Source organism: Vulpes vulpes, chromosome 9 (genome assembly GCF_048418805.1).
Source record: "Vulpes vulpes isolate BD-2025 chromosome 9, VulVul3, whole genome shotgun sequence".
NCBI classification, from domain to species: Eukaryota; Metazoa; Chordata; class Mammalia; order Carnivora; family Canidae; genus Vulpes; species Vulpes vulpes.
The window spans coordinates 69,069,831-69,087,899 of record NC_132788.1 but is presented as its reverse complement, the minus strand read 5'-3'; the positions used below and the strand labels follow the sequence as shown (position 1 = coordinate 69,087,899).

General features: G+C 34.2%; 1 protein-coding gene across 4 annotated transcripts in view; it reads left to right on the top strand.

Moving 5' to 3' along the window:
• The window catches only part of CNTN6 (contactin 6), a 280,895-nt gene that overhangs the window by 216,683 nt on the left and 46,143 nt on the right, over nt 1-18,069 (top strand). For all 4 annotated transcript variants that reach the window (XM_025984667.2, XM_072720394.1, XM_072720395.1 and 1 more), the window contains one exon: nt 15,950-16,077. In XM_025984667.2, coding sequence (XP_025840452.2) covers nt 15,950-16,077 — 128 coding nt within the window. The remainder of the gene's footprint in view (nt 1-15,949; nt 16,078-18,069) is intronic.

Sequence of the window (18,069 nt, the reverse complement as noted above, 5' to 3'; positions counted from 1 at the left end):
ATGTCTTAATGATGGGCAATAACATCCTGTAGCTTTAAACCAAGGGCAAATATGACAAAGCAAAGAAGTTCCACAAATAAATAGCATCTTATATTCTTGCACTTACTGTATCTTGTAACAGAAAATACTTAAGCTTTGTTTTAGAGTTGCTGTGAATTCGTTGTCTCTATCAATAGGCTTCAAACTTAATCATACATAAGAACCTTGTGAAAAATGCAGATCCCAGAGCAATGTCCAAGATTTTCAGTCAGTAGGTAGGAAGCAGGGGCTTAGGAATCTGAGTTTTTATAATAGTAAAGTCCTCGGTTCTCAAGAGAAGCTGAGATGTTTGAATACCCCTTAGAGAAATATTGGTTTGATGCAAACATATTACTTGAAAAATAGAAACTTCATTTTATCTCCTTTCCCCCCAGAACTTTGATTCCTATATTAAAATGCTTGATTCTTTATCTTATTTCACTGCTGAGGAAATAGAAGTCCTCATTTTAGTTACTTTTTAAAAATATTAATACTATTGGCCTTGGAATGATATTTACTTACTTTAGTATTTGCTTCTAATTTCTGAGTGACATTTGTATTTTCCAAAGTTTACATAAATATTCAACAGCAATAACTTTATAGATAGAAAAGGTCAGTTATTAGTGCAATTTATACAAATGACCTTTTGTTCTTAGTTTGACTTTTGAGGGAAGAAATGATTACTTGATTTGCCTAAAGTACAATGCTCCTTAGAAAGAAAATGTTTGCTCTACAGGTTTGTGTTACACCCTTATTTTCTCATAGATGCTGATGGACATACGGAAAATAAACCAATAGAAATAAATACAAAGGATAGAATTGCTATCTTATAGAAACTATGATCCAGTTGAAGAAATAAAAACCCAACCAACAATGTGAAAAGTGAGTCTTATTAATATCTTCACAATGAAGAGTCAGGCTTGTCAGAGCATTTTTGTAGTCACTGGCTATTGTTTCCTAATTTTTAAAATCTTTTTTTTTCTGCTCTTTTTCCACAGTAGAACTGTGTTTAGGGGAAGGGGGGTGCTTTTGTTTTTGTTTTTGTTTTGCTTCCAAATAAAATTTATGCTGGAGCCCATTTCATACAAGAGCTAAAACTGAACCGGTCTGGCTAATGCCCCAGAGGACAAACCAGAGCCTCTCAATGCCTCGCCCACCCCCGACTCCCCACCCTTCTACCTGCCCTCAGCAGCCACAAACTGCCTTGCCTTCCTTCCAGCAGCCTGTGGTGTGCCCTAAGAACGCCCTGTATCTCCTGAGAGCACAGTTAGAGAATTGTTGATTTGGAGTGACAAATCTGATTCTCAAGTGTGACTTGTCAAACTATTCATTTATTTATAAGCATAGTTGCAAACCAATTTGACAGGCCCTGTGAAAAAATTCTGGGTTTATAAATTTGAATGAGCTCCGAGTCTCATGGGGGAAGCAGACAGGTCAACAGCTCCAGTGCAGTGGGGCATGTGTCATCACAGACAGAAGATGGTGAGGACTGACTCGGCTTACAGGAGTTCAGAAGGGCTTCAGCAGTTTGGAGGTAACTGAGCTGGCACTTGAAGGGTAGGTAGGAATTTTTCCTAGTAAACAAAAGTGGAAGAACTGGCTATATATGTGGCTGTCTACTGCATAGTCATTGTCACATATGATGCCAGTTAAAAGGTTTGGATATGCACTTACCTTCCTCAATGCAGTATATTATTCCTCTAAGTACAGACACATCATTTTGTAAGCCATCCAACGGTTGACTCTGACTTCTTAGGGATGCTTGGATACACTTATATGTTATAAGTTATTCACATTTATACATATGTATAAATGTTATACACATTTTTTAAAATTCTATCTCAGATTTAATCAACCAAGACCATCAGAAATCTGTCCTTCTCATTATTGACCCCGAGTCTCATCAAATAATAATAATATTACTGGTAATAATATCAACTTATAGTATCTGTCATGGATGGGTAGTGTATTAAGATGTTAGATACATTTATTTTTTATAAGATGCCTATTAGGGGGGTATTATTTATTTGTATTTTTTTAATGGTTAAACCTAAGGTTTAGCAAAGTTAAACATCACATCTACCCAAAGACATCTACCTAGTCACAAAGCTAGTGAGTAATAGAAATGCATTCAATTCCAGGAGGCTCTGACTCCAAAGTTGTATAATCCTAAACACCACAGTGTAGGCCTCTAGTTAGTTTTCTGGCATCATACAGCATCTGTCTGTAGAACTAAAAGCAGGCTGTCATACTATATACATTATTTGTTCATTATTTTTTCCAGCTCAAATTATAATTCTTCCAAAAACAGTGGTATATACAGTCAAATTCTATTTTTCCATCAGTAAAAGGTATAGAATAGGTCTATATGTTATCATAGCACTAAGACATAGGCAGAGTCTTAAATCAGTCCCCTTAGTGGCTTGGCTTCCTACATCTATGATATTCAAATGACTGATTGGATTTTTAACGTAACATGCAGTATAATTTATGGTGACATATGGACATAGAAATGCAAATTCAATAAATAAGGGTAAACTCCATAAGTTCCATGAAGGACTTTATGTAGGTATGAAATTATGTATTATAATTAAGAAGAAGAAATAATTGGAGTTAGCAGACAAGGAGTCGCATCCAAGTTGGTATCTCATTCTCAGCCATGTTTGTAAGCTTAGCTCTGTAGACTCTGAAGAATATAATAATTCAGTAGCCAAAAGGGATTCAGAACTGGAAACTCCATTCATATCCACTGCCAAAACCACATTCAAGATGGCAGGGGAAAGATTTCCCAGATACACCGTGTTCTGAAATAACAAAAGGACAAAGCTAGAATGAAAAGGGGCAATAATCATAAATGTCCAGCCCAACTCCCTCATCTGTTTTTCCTTTTTAATGCCTGTGGGAAACCAAGAATTTCAGGGATAAAATTACTGGTTTAAAGTCACAGGGCTGTAAAAAAAAAAAAAAAAAAAAAAAAAAAGTCACAGGGCTGTATTTGAATCTTGTCTATCTATCTATCTCAAAGTATGCTGCAGATACAACTTTACATTTTAGACTTTCCAAGTCTTAAGGAGATCACACAATAGGTTAATCATCATAAATGTAATTAAAGTGTAGCCAAAAATCCTGATAATGTTTGAACTTCTCCATTCCTTTCTGCACAGTTCTCCCTCCCATTGTGTTTTCGATTGCTTCTCCTCTAGTTATTTTAGGAGCATACTTCTTTAAAAATGTCTTTTAAGTCCTGTGTTCACAAACTTTCTTGTCCTTTGTCAGCTTTATAATTTCCTATATATTCTTTTGATTTGCTTGGGTTGTAAGGCATGTTAGCATATGAATCTGTATTAATTCCCTTTTGTGTGTTCTCTGGCATCCCAAAACGCTGCGGCAAATGGAGACACTTTTCTTTATCTTTCCTTTCCTTCTACTGAACAGCTAAATACTCCTCTTAGGCCTCTCCACTGGATTAATTTAGCTAAGCTTTCCATCTGATGCTGTTTTGTTAATGTTAAATCACTTTTCCTTAACATTTCATGAGAATCAGCCTAGCAGCACATTCTGGCATGCCATCAGAATTAAGACACATCATGACACCAAATAATTATGTTATTTAGCAACTGCTCTTATCTGCCATCTCCTAATTTGTGTCACAGTTCAGTCACCCAGAATCCGTGTTTTTGTTGTGTATCAGCCACTACAAAGCTGGTGCTTAAATTATTTGGGTATATTAAACAAGGAGTCACATTTTGATGAGTTCTAAGGTCTGAATATCTGATTTGAAGTTTAGGACAGTTGAACATGGGAACTTAACTTTGAAACATTTGGCTGCTCACACCAATCAATTACATATTAGGCATAAAATACAACTGCTGAAACCAGAAATTAAAAAAAAATTAGACACTGGCATCAGTGATGTTTTCATTTCCATGTAAATTAAAAAGTGTTTGAGTCCATTTTAATCTCCAGGTAATATTTCTAAACAATCCTTTGCAAGTTAAACCCTTTCAGTTAGTTGTGTAATGACCCCCAAATCACGTTTAATTAATACGATCTAGGGAAGCATATCTTTAGTTATTTAATGTGTTTAAAATAGATGTTCCTCTTGTTTGTTGAAAGGGGTGTTAAAAGGGTCAACATAAAGGTACCCATGCATGACTTTTCCCTAGGCACCAAGAGAAATGTGCTTTCTGACAAAACATAGCAAAATCGAATTTATTTGTGCTTCCAACTGGTGATGCCACTTCATGTAGGTTTTCATTTTTTTTTTTTATTTTTCCTGCCTTACCTCCCATTGAACATATAAATTTAAATATACTGTGCTTAAAGTAACTCAGTTCAGGAGACCAAAGAAATATTTGTCTGGAAATTATTTGTCTGAAGCTAGGACAGAGGCTAAGAAAATACTACAGATATAATTGCTGTGTTTTCTGTGAATCAGTTAATTAGAAACACCCTCTCCAGCCCCAACAGGGTCCACAATAACTTCAAAAGATTTTATGATGGCCTTTGTTAAAACTTTAGTTTTGTGATTGGAATTGTACAAAAGAATGATTAAAGTTTACTCTGTATATTCAAGCCTTATCCTTGGTAAGTCTGATTTGAATTTATCTCTCCAGTTCCTGTGCTACTTTATACAGTGTCAGCAAACTAACAAAAAGTCGATTAGCCAAATAACCACTTTGCTTATACCTATGCCTAGCATTTATTTTTAAGCAAAGAGGTTATCTAAGTGACTTGCTGTTGGTTTGCTGAATTTACTGATAATAAATATACATGTAGACCTACAAAGAAAAGGCTAAGGATTTCAGAGTAAATGCAATCAGAAAGCATATTTACCAAGTACCTATGAATTATAGATATTCTTAAAGATTACCAAGAAGCCAAGAGTAATAGTTACCATTTTGGGAGCTCTCATTATTCTCTAGGCTTACACTCAACATCTTTAATACATTTAAAACTTAATTCTAAAACAAATCGATGTTATTATTATTACCATTATCCCCATTTACATGTGAATTTTACAAGGAAGTCAAGCACAGCCAAAAAGGGGGAGCCAAAACACAAAAAAGCAAGCTGACTTTTGAGTCCATTGTCTTAAAACCTCTATATTACTTGCCTCAAAAAACTTAGGCTTACAGTCTATTTAGAGAGTGAAAACTTTTCTAAAAAGAAAATTATGATAAAGGAGCTAAGGCAGTACAGCGAAGCAGATTTAATCTTTTCAATGAATGGTGTTGAAACAACTGAACATCCACATTGGGAAAAAAAATAAATTTTTAAATGAATCTAAACACAGACCTTAACACCCTTCACAAAAATTAATTCAAAGTGAATCATAGACCTAAATATAGAACACAAAACTATAAAAATCCCAGAAGGTGGGGCACCTGGGTGGTTCAGTGGTTGAGTGTCTGCCTTTGGCTCAGGATGTGATCCCAGGGTCTTGGGTTTGAGTCGCACATCAGGCTCCCCGCAGGGAGTCTGTTTCTGCCTTTGCCTATGTCTCTGCCTCTCTCTGTGTCTTTCATGAATAAATAAATAAAATATTTTTTTTAATCCCAGAAGATAGGGAGATAAGAGAAAACCTAAATGACCTTTGGTATGGCCATGACTTTTCACATACAGCAAAGGCAGACTCATGGAAGAAACACATAATAAGCTGGACTTCATTAAAATTAAAGGGAAAAAAACCCCAAAACCGTGCACTGTAAAAAGCAGTACCAACAGAATGAGAAGTCAAGCCACAGATGAGGAGAAAATATCTGCAAAATATTCTGATAAAGAATTTTTATCTAAAATATGCAAATAGTGATTAAACTCAGGGATAAAAAAAATAACTCCAATAAAAAAATGGGTCAAAGACCTTAAGAGACATTTCACCAAACAAGATATTTAAGTGGTGAACACATATTTGAAGATTCTCCACATATTTCAGCAGGAAAATGCAAATTAGAATGAGATGCTGCTCCATGCCTATTAGACTGGCTAAAATCTAGAATCCTAACACCAAATGTTGGCTAGGATATGGAGCAACAGGAACTCTTATTCATTGCTAATGGGAATGTATTGTATAGCCACTTTAGAGAACAGTTTGAAGGTTTCTTATAATACTGAACATACCTTTTCCATACAATCCAAATATCACACACATTAATATTTGCCCAAAGGTCTTGAAACTTATCTCCATACAAAAACCTGCACACTATAATTCATAGTATCTTAATTCATAATTGCAAAATATTGGATGCAAATAAGCTATTCTTCAATAAGTAAATGAATAAAAAACCTGGGGCAGCCCAGGTGGCTCAGCAGTTTAGTGCTGTCTTCAGCCCAGAGTGTGATCCTGGATACCAGGGACTGAGTCCCATGTCGGGCTCCCTGCATGGAGCCTGCTTCTCCCTCTGCCTGTGTCTCTTCCTCTCTCTCTCTGTCTCTCTCTCTTTCTGTCTCTCTCATGAATAAATAAATAAAATCTAAAAAAAAAAAAACTGTGGTACATCCAGACAATGGAATATTATTCAGTGCTAAAAAGAAATGAGCTATCAAGCCATGAAAAGAAATGGAAGAATTTTAAATTCATGTTAGTAAGTGAAAAAAGCCTATCTGAAAGTTTATGTACTATGTGATTGCAATTATATGGCATTCTGCAAAAGGCAAAAGTAGGGAAACAGTAAAAAGATCAGTGGCTGCCAGTGGTTGGGGGAGGGAAGAATAAATAAGCGGAGCTTATTAGGTCAGTAAAAATACTTCGTATGATACTATAATGATGGATATATATATATCATTACATATATTTTTCTAAACCCCAAGAATGTACAACACCAAGCGTGAATCCTAAAGTAAACTATGGACTCTGGACGATCATGATGATTATGATGTGCCAAGATAGATTCCTTGGTTGTAACAAGTGTACCACCATTGGGAATGTTGATTATATGAGAAACTATGAATGTGTGGGGGTATATGGGAAATCTGTACTTTTTTCTTGATTTTACTGCAAACCTAAAACCACTCTAAGAAATCATTTAAAAAAGAGAAAATTCAAAACACAAGGTAGCATAATATTTCAGGTAATGATTTCATAGGAAAAGTACTCACTCAGGATCAGAAAACATACATCCTGGCTATAGCTAAGTAAAGTATTAAACCTCCTTGCATATCAGTTTTTTGATATGGAAAAATTACTAATCTTTAATATTTGGAGAATGAGGAAGAGAAAATACAGTAGCATGGTCAAGGAGTTGCATGTTTTTGCCAGGTTCCCTGGGGAACAGCTAAGGGTGAGGCAGGTACATACGGGCAACAATGCAGGATCATATTTTATTGCACTGGCCACTGACTCACTTTGAGAACAGAAACACACAGCTGGTAGTTTGGCATCAGTCTGACATACGAACTATCTCCAGACAGAAGCTCTGTGGGAACAGTCTTTGGAAGGAAAGAAAGAGGGAATGGTCTGCTGGCTGCCATTTTATGATGGGATTAAATTATTTGAGCCTTTGACAGCCAATGACACTGAGAGAACCAGGGACAATGTATAAGGTGTGTTTGTAATAGTGGGAATCCAGGGTATGCTTGGGAAGATGGATGGGATTCACATAAGCAGATTAGAGGGCAAATCCTGTGCTACATACTTGGGGAAGAGCCTTTTTTCCGGGTTTCATCTGGTAAGTCTGTAAACTATATACTCTTAAAAAAAGATTAGCAAATTATGCACATTTGTTTTCTCTTTGGGACAACTCTCTTCTGAAAAGAATATCTGTGCTCTGTCCTGAATGGCAGAAAAGTAAAAGAGACAACATATTTAAATTAACAATTTCTTCCATAAATTTTCTTGAATGTCCTGGTAAATGTTTTCTCTCATTTAGAACTGACTGAAGATTTTAAGTGTATTGTGTTTTACTGAGAATGATCTACATCATTTAGTAGAGAGGCTAAATTTTATTTTCTGTCACTCATTCAATCATGTCTCAAGATAGCACTTCTTTTTATTCTATTTTCATCTCTTTCTCTCCTTTGTGTGTGTGTGTGTGTGTGTGTGTGTACGCACGTGTGTGATCTCATTCTTGTTTTTGCTGTTAATGCTCTGATGGTCTTATAAAGAATGATAAAATAGGGTTGCATTAATCCATTGATTAAATCTTTATATTTTCCTTGGCCTGAGGTGTGAGCTACTTTCTGTGTATAATTACCATTAGAGCCATTTAAAGTTATTGACTTAAAAAGATGGAAAAGAGAACCTTTACTTTAATTTAAATGAGCTAGCTTTGATATTTACTTGTTTGTTGATGTCAGTCATTTTTTGTAGTTTGTTAAAACAAGGAATTATTAAGACATAGTTTACTAAATGACAGTGAAATTGGCATAGATATCACACCTTAGCTATGATAATCAGGTGCTAAAATTATTAAAATGTAATATCAATATTTGATCTAAAATGGAATCCAGTGGGACATTTTACCCAAAACCTAAATTGTGTAGAGTCAGAATTTATACACACTTTTCTACTTCATATCTAACTCATTTTAATCCAATCTATTTTGCATTTTCTAGATATCAGTAAAATTAGACCGTCAATTAAAATTTCATGGTCTACAGTATTATCTTTAGACAGAACTGGAAGCAATACTCCAGTTAATAATCTAACTATAAAAATAGCAGTATTGCTCTAGTTTCAGCAATAAGAAATTATAATTGCCCAATGCCCTAATTTCTTTTAGTTTAAGAAATTTAGCTATTGGTAACCTGCATCCTCAAACTTTGTGATGGACTATCGTTGATACCAAATAAACAAAAAAAGAGCCTTCATTACTTCTGATTCATGTGGGATCTAAGTATACAGATTTGTTTTCTGTATGTAGGTTAACCAAAGATTGGATATATAGATTCACTGAAGTCATAAGTAAATGAGAATGCTAATCTCTTTTATATTTAGGAGATTTATAATAAACAGGTTATCACATGCCACCCAGGTAGCAAGGATAAAAACATTCTACATTAGTCTTTCTGTAGTTCCTCAGAATGACATAAAATTTGACATGTTTCAGGTAAAAGAGTCCTATGAGTTCATTCTATTTGTAATCCATCTTCCTGGTATTTCATTCACAGTAACACATCAGGTAAAGGCAAAGGATCTGAAATCAGGCAAATGGGTAGACTATTACTTTTGTTTCCTGTTTATGCCATGAACATTCCCAATAGGAAGACTGAAATGGATGTTCAATTACTTCACATAACGTTCCTTCAATTTATCAGTTAACCTTAAAATGCTTACATATGTTGGTGGCTGCTATCCACGTTTTGTTTTCTAATACCACCATAAAATCTACCAATGTCACCTGTCAGAACAGCTTGTACTTCTGAATTTCTACCTTTTTTATGCCCAGAATGCAATTAGAGGAATAATATAGTATATCACAAATGCCAACTATTAATTTTTCAAATTATGTGTGGTCATGTTACATCTACACATGTAAATGTCTCCAAATTCTAATTTTTACAGAACATTTTAAATGCAAATGCCTCAATTTGTGATTTAATCACCTAAATAGAGTACTAATCTTTGGTAATTTGGGGGAATTTTTTTTTTTTATTTGATAGTGAGAACAGCTGAAATATTCTAACTAAGTGAATATTTGAGAATGGAGACTTGGGAGGAAGGGCATTTATCGCTTAACTATGAATCGATTATATTGGAAGTGCTAAGGAGGAAATATACATTCAGTGTAAGTTGAGTTTCAGAACCCAATGTCACCAAACCCAACACAGTCCAGGGACCAATAACCATGTCAGTTAAAACCTCAAAATGTACCACCGAATCCAATCAGACAAAAGAGTTTTAAGATATCAGGCATGAGTAGGAACCAAAATGAGAATCAAAAATCCAAGTCTGAATCATGGAGGAGAGCAAAGGCCAAAGACTAGTAGTATCACTGAAGAGTAAGCATGAGAATAACAGCTGGCATTTAATTAATTCAATTATCATAGCAACCCTATTTCCCTTCCCAAAATAAAAATGAGAACATTGTGGCTCAGGAAGAGCAACTTGACAAGTACACAGACAGGAGGTTGCACGAATTCAGCGGAGGGTCTTGGGCAGCGAAACTTACTGCTGGGAACAGTCTTCCTGGCATTCGGCTCCTTTCAAAAAGCCTGGCATGTACCTCTCGGGTCTCTTTGTTCAAAATGATGTGTGACAAAAGTTCATGGAGTTACAGAAGTGCCTATATTCCTTGGCAGAATGAGAAACTGGTTCATTAAAAACCTACCTATTGACTGCTAAATAGCAGTCAGGCATAGTGCTAAGCTAAGCATTTTAAATAGTTTATATCATTCACTCCTCATTACTCTTTGACACAGGCAATATCAGTATCCACATGGTACCAATGAGAAGCTGAAGACTTGGAAAGTTGAGTAACTTGGCCTAGTGGTTACAAATATTTAATGTTAGAGCTAAGAGTCAGTAGCAGGCAAAGCAGTATTAGTATTGCCATTGTTATCGCCTAATGTTTGTGGTCAGACTCTCACATAGTAGGGAATATCAGACTTGCCTTTAAGATTTCACAAAAGTTGAGAACCCTGAGAAAATGTGCATGTGGACTCTCTGACATTTAATATCTTCAATATTAAAGATTATTCTGCACAAAGATATATACATATATAAAATAAGTAAACCGCTCAAATTTGTGTTCTTAGTAACTATCCTATTCGTAAACTATACTTTGGAAACTTGAAGTGAAAGAGCACTTGCTCAAATAGTTGCTTCCTGGTCCATAGAGAACGACAGGTTGGAATCTTGGCCCTATACTACCTAGTGAGTAATGTGAGTGAAATAGTGCTTTTTTCCTTGTCTCAGTTTCCCCATCAGGAAAGTTGGGCATTTTAACAATAGTGAGCTTAAAAGTTTGACTTAAGTATTCAGTGAGTTGACATTTATTATACAATTAGTAGAGAGCCTGAGTAGAGTTGACTTGTAACAATAACCTCCTTGGACTTTGATCACCGAGTTTAATCATAGAAAAGTATGTTCTTGGGATACCTGGGTGGCTCGGTGGTTGGGCGCCTTCCTTCGGTTCAGGTCTGATCCCAGAATGCCGGATCGAGTCCCGCATTGGGCTTCCTGCGGGGAGCCTTCTTCTCCCTCTGCCTGTGTCTCTGCCTCTCTCTCTCTCTCAGTCTGTGTCTCATGAATAAATAAATAAATCTTTTCAAAAAAGAAAAGTGTGTTCTTGGTAATTAACACCCTATTTCTCATCTTTCTATTACAACATCTAATATTGTGCTTGAATTCGGTAGATATTAGTAAGTATTTGCTGAGAAAGTTTAGAAGGAAGAAAGTCTTAGCATTGCTCCTTTTCCAATTATATATTTAAATTGCTATTAAATTTTGTCCCTTTTTCTGTTTCACCCAACACCCCCCTGCCCTCCCACCACATGCCTCCCCTCTGGTGACCACCAGTTTGTTCTCTGTATTTAAGACTCTTTTTTTGTTTGTCTCTTTCTTTGTTTGTTTTGTTTCTTGCATTCCACATATGAGTGAAATCATATGGTATTTGTCTTTCTCTGTGTAGGTCACTTAGTATTATACCGTATAGGTCCACTCCTGTTGTTGCAAATGGCAAGATCTTTTTTTTTTTTTTCCACTAAGTAATATTCCTTTGCATATGTACCACATCTTCTTGATCCATTCTTCCATGGATGGACAGTTGGGTTGCTTCCCTACCTTGGCTATAGGAAGTAATCCTACAGTAAATATAAGGGTACATATATCTTTTTGCCTTTGTGTTTCTGTTTTCTTTGGGTAAATACCTACTGGTAGCATTACTGGATCATATGGCAATTCTATTTTTGATTTTTTGAGGGATTCCATACTGTTTTCCACAGTGGCTGCACCAGTTTGCATTCTCAACAATACTGTACAAGGGTTCCTTTTTCTCCACATCCTCACCAACACTTGTCATTTCTTGCCTTTTTTATTTTAGCCATTCTGAGTGTGAGGTAATATCTCATTGAGATTTTGATTTTCATTTCCCTAATGATTAGTAATGTTATTATATTATTATGTTTCTGTTGGCTGTTTGTATGTCCTTTTTGGAAAAATGTCTATTCATGTCCTCTGTCCACTTTTAAATAGGATTATTTGGAGTTTTTGGTTTGGATTTATATAAGTTCTTATATATGTTGGATATTAACCACTTATTGGATTATTTCCTTTACAAGTATCTTCTCACATTCAGCAGGTTGACTTGTCATTTTGTTGGTGGTTTCCTTTGCTGTGCAGAAGCTTTTTATTTTGGTATGGTCAGTAGTCTAATTTTACTTTTGTTTCCTTTGCCAGAGGATACAAAGGGAAAAAAATGTTTCTGTGGCTGATGTCATAGAAATTATTGCATATATTTTCTTCTAGGAGTTTTATACTTTCAAGTCTCACATTTAGGTGTTTAATCCATTTTGAGTTTGTTATTGTGTACAGTGTATGAAAGTGGTCAAGTTTCATTCTTTTTCATGTAGCTGTCCAGTTTTCCCAGCACTATTTGTTGAAGAGACTGTCTTTTCCTCACTGCATATTCTTACCTCCTTTGTCATGGACTAATTGACTATATAATCAAGCGTTTATTCCTGGGCTTTCTATTCTGTTTGTAAATTGCTATTGAATTTTTAGAAGACGTACTACTTTAAATGCTGCTCACATATTTTCATTTAGGCTTTTATTGTCTATTAGCATTGTAACCTCTGCACTAAGTCCTAATATAAATATAAATATATATGGTATGTAATCCATTACTTGATTGTCTATGCTTTCCTCTCTATAGCTATATTCTCTTAGCTAATTATTCACAAAAATCTTTATTTTTATCACTAGGATGTTTTCTCAAATATTTTTGATAGTCAAGCTTATCTATACTTGTGGCTGTGTTTTGTTTTAAATACCAAAGAAGCTTATATGAAATCAGGATAAAGTATTTTAATATATTTTATTAATATGCCCTTTCTATTACTCCAGATACCATTTTAAACTACCTTTTAGAATATTCCAAAAGAAGAATTTAAAAAGTCAGTCTTTATATTTATCTATGAATATTACCAAAATGATGAGTTAAAATGTTCCAGCTAATTTTTATAGGTGCATTCTTCCCTCCCTGAAAATGTCAACTGTTTAGTACAGTTTAATTTTAGTTATTTGGTCTTTCTTTCTTTCTTTTTTCTTTCTCTATTTCTCTTTCTTTCTTTCTTTCTTTCTTTCTTTCTTTCTTTCTTTCTTTCTTTCATTTTAATTACTTCTGCTAAGCCATATTTTAGTACATGACAGAACTGGGAATTCTCAGGACTTTTTTTCTTTACTATTTTTCATTTAATTATTCTACATAAAATTAGGTATGATTATGTGGTTTCATTCCATCTATGTTATCATAGATTAAGTTTTCTTACTATATTTTACCATCTCTTATTAATTTAAAAAATTAAATAAGTTGAAATATTCATACTCTTTATCATGTTATGTTTCTATTAATAGTTAAACTTCTGGTTTTCTATATCCTAAGTTGCTATGGAGAGTTATTTTTTTATAATCTGTTTTTAATAAGTGATAAATCAGTTTGGTTACTGATTTGGTTATTTTCATAAAGTATTTAAATCTAACTTTTTTTATTTTATATATTTTTGCATATTGGTCTTATGAGAACAGTGTGGATTCTTGCTTAGAGATAAAGATAAGCTTACAGACTAAAGTTTAACTTATAATTAACTGATCGATGCTTCAAAACCTTATTGTGCATGCCAATCACTGGATATGTTGTTAAAATGCAAAGTTTGATACAGTAGGTTTGGGATGAGACCACATTTTGAGAAGTAAACACAGATGACTATTCTAAGGGCATCTAATGATGATTCAACAGGAACTTCTTAAACATCATAATTAACATGAAGAATTAATCTACTGCAAGTAACTATGGATGTTCTAGAAAGAGGATGAGTGCTGGAGATAATCAGAAACAACTTTCAATTTATTCTCTAATATTTACTAGCTATTTACTCTTGGACAGATTATAATTTTTCTCGGTCTGCTTTCTCAGTATTTCAGTCTTAGGCACTTGAGAAGTAACGGTTGACTGAATAAGATTTCAACAGAAATAATAAATTTCAATGATGACAATTTCAATTCAATTTAACAAACATTATTGAACATATACCATGAGCCTGAAAAAGGTAGTAATAAACCACTCTTTACATGAATTGTTCTTTTCTGAAAGCTAAATGAAAAATTGTATGACATATAAACATTGGCATTGCCAACTGGGAAATTTGTCTGATGGCCTTTAGATACCAGCAGATATATATTTTATATCATTTAAATGGTCTTATTGGCCAAAATTTAACATTTCTATGTTGCTGAAAATTCCTGGGTTTTCCTTAATTCTAGAGATAAGTGATGCACCCAATTGCTTCTCACATTGATCTCTTCTAATTAAATCAGTTACAGAATTATGTTTGGCCTGGAGTTTGCTACGTATTAGAATAGCTTTACTATTACAGTATCATTAATGGTATGATTCAACTGTTAATGTAAATTGAGATCAAGAAATCCAGACATTTCAGAAAATAAATGCGATATCAAGTGTCTGCTGCTGGGGAGTACTCCAAGATAATTACTTAAACAAAAATCTGATTGTATGCCATGGAACATTCTAAACCCAAATGTGGCCCCAGCTACTCACTTGATGAGAGAATGTGGAACACATCACTAATAATAAACCCAACATCAGGAGCTGGCTTCAGACAAATTGTAGTTGGCTGATATTCCCTAGGTTTCAAATTGGGTAATTAATTATATTAGCTACATTTTGTGTGATACACATATTAGGCACAATGATATGTTTGCAATGAAACAAATACTGTTTGGTATTGTTAATGGATATGACATGCATGGCAGTTGTTATTATGTCTTTCTTTCTTTTAAAATTACTGTTGTGACAAATTAGTTTTCATCACTTATTTTTGCACAACACAACCCTGACTACCTACTAGTATTTTAAAAGCATGTTTTTAAAAATTTGCTAATTATATTTATAAGACATAAAATTTGGCACATGCTTTAAGTTTTCCTTTTTTTGTCTCTTTATTAAAACATTTGATGGTGATTTTGTCAAGAAGCCAATCTTGGGGTTTCCCTGATTACAATAGTGGTCTAGTATTTGCTTTTGATTATTTCTGAGTTTCAGAAGAAACTTAAGAATCATTTTATGAAAGATTAGAACTTCTTACGCAGCTATCCCTTTATTATGTGCTATGTGATTACATGTATTGTAGGACTGTTTAATTCAGTCTGATTCATGAAGGCTTTATTCTTTCTATACTTTACCCCTATTTTTTATGGGATAGGCCACATAACTGGATAAGCCTGGGCCCTTTGGCTATGAAACCATGTAGATGGTTCCTTCAATTCACTAGCTCTGGCAAATACTGTTATTGAGAACCCTGTTGTTTGGTGGTTGAAAGTGCTAAATAAGAGCAATTTATAAAGCTACAACTAAACAATGTAAAAACTAGCTTGCATTTCTCTAATGCCAAGTTCAATTTTCACTAGAGAGTTGACTTTTCAAAATGCATAGTGAGTAGTTGCATTTATTATTAACCAAACAAATGGGCACTGTAGCATCAAGCATCCATTTTATTTTTAATGGGCATAAAAATCAACAATGATAATTCAAGTAATAGTATGATAATGATCAGTACTGTGTCAGAATAAAAACAAATATCGTTTGTTCTACTATGAGGATTCGGAGATTGCTCACAATCAAGAATAGAATAAAAGGAAAGGAATATGCTCATGGTTTTAGTAATATTTTAAAATGAAAATATAAAATGAAAAATAAATGGTTAAGGCTTAGTTTTGAGAGCCTTACTATTGTTAATTATGTTATTTTCCTTTTAGAGTGTTTCTCTCAGAGGATGGCAGCCTCAAGATATATAACGTTACTAGGTCAGATGCCGGATCATATACTTGCATAGCTACAAATCAGTTTGGCGTTGCAAAGAACACTGGCAGCCTAGTCGTAAAAGGTATTTTATTATCTTCATTTGTGCTTGATGAACATTAGAGATATGTATGCATATCACAACATCTATCATAGTGTCAAACCTGTACCATATTGTATATGTGAAATATTTGGTTTCACAATTTATTTAAGAGTTGTGTTCCCATATTCATTAATAGTATGTTTACTTTGCCAGTGGGATACCATGGCAGATGTGAATACTTTGGCAGTTGAAATGCTGTCAGTGGGTAATTAAACAGAATTAAAACTGGCACCTAAAACATTTGAATTTTCACAAATGCCTTAGTGTTGGAAGCTTATGGACATTTTGATAAAGTCAGTTGATAATATTTTTCTTTGTTAAATTTCCTTCAGAGACTCTCATTTTGTATGAAATTTTTACCTGGATATAAGGTTGCCAAGAACATAACCAGTTCATTTATTTATATAACTCTAGGTGCATAGCTAGTGAAGTGCAGGCCCTCTTGAATACAGTCTAATGAGTAGTTTGTTTCAAAGAGAAAAAAAAATATGTGTCCGTATAAGTCATTATTATATTCCCAACATAATAAACCTATAAGCTCACATAATTTGTGATGATAAAGCTGCATACTCTATTCTTCAGACTTTCAAGCTTCTATCAATCCAAATGTACCTCCATATATCACCAAGGGACATAATTAGTATTCAAGTATCTACTCATCTTTGCTACTTTACTTTGTTGCATCTCAGCTCATAAAACTAGTATGTTTACTGGAAGCCATGTCACTTTTATCATTTCATTGCCTCCTGGATGATTAAAATGACTGTCTTGAGAAGGTGGTTTGAGCAGCTAATTAAGCTCAAATAATTAAATTCAGCAATTGGTGCTTTATCATCATTTCTATTAAAAATAAATATATTAAATAAAAAGTAGTTAGTGACTACACTTCAACTATCCTTTAAAATGTCTCAAGGAAAAAAAAATACCTACCTTTATCCCCGGAAGATATTTCTGCCAACATTGTCTTAAGCATATTACATTATGCCTGCTGACAATTGTCTGAAACACTCAGGGGAAATGTGATTGATGTAACTTGTGTCAAAATCTAACCAGTGTGACACATTTTAAAAAACTTTACTTCCTTGAGATTGTATTGTCATCAGATTTTTAAGACAGAGATGGACTTAATATTTCAAGGAATGTGCTATGTAGCCATATCTAATGATAAGATATCTCTCCAGCAAATGTTTTGTACTATCCATATACTGAAAAGCTTGAATGCTTTTTTTAAAAAATAATATGTTAATTAAGGAGGAAAAAGATTTCTTACCTCATTTCAAATTAAGAAGGTGTGGGTGGTATGCACTCATTTTAAAATATGAAGAAGGTTAAAACATGGTGGAGGACAGTATCACAGTTAATTTTTTCAAGAATGGAGAAATCCAGAGAGAATTAAAACATAAAATGTAAAGGATAGAAAGTATCACTAGTAGAAATGTAGTTTCCCAATGAAAGTTCCTATAGGATGCTGGTGATCCATGAGATGGACCAATGGTTTTACAGCTAAAATACGGTGATGGGAACCTTTCATCCTAGAGATTGGATTTGGGGGGAGGAAGTTATTGGATATATTGGATTCAGTGAATAGTTTCCCTTTCTCAAATGTCTCAAACATATGGCATCATGATGCTGCCCTTTAGCAAACAATGGGTGAAAAGTAAAAGGAGACTCAAATGAATATGAGTAACTGGAGCAGCTGGACTGTGCTTAATTCTCAAGGTAGCAGTTGGATATTTCAGATAAGTAATACAGCTATGTTTTTTGTAGATAGGTTCCCAGTTCTTAGGATAGAAACAAGTTTATCGGTAATTTGAGATAGTCCATAAAACACACCATAATCCCCAGGTACTCAACTCTTTCTACAAGGGAGAAAATGACGAAATAAGATTGCTCAGTTTGAAACAAGATAAAACAAGGCAAAACACAAAAACCCGACGTAGTTTTGTTTATTTCTAGTGTTCTTTGCTGGGGCTA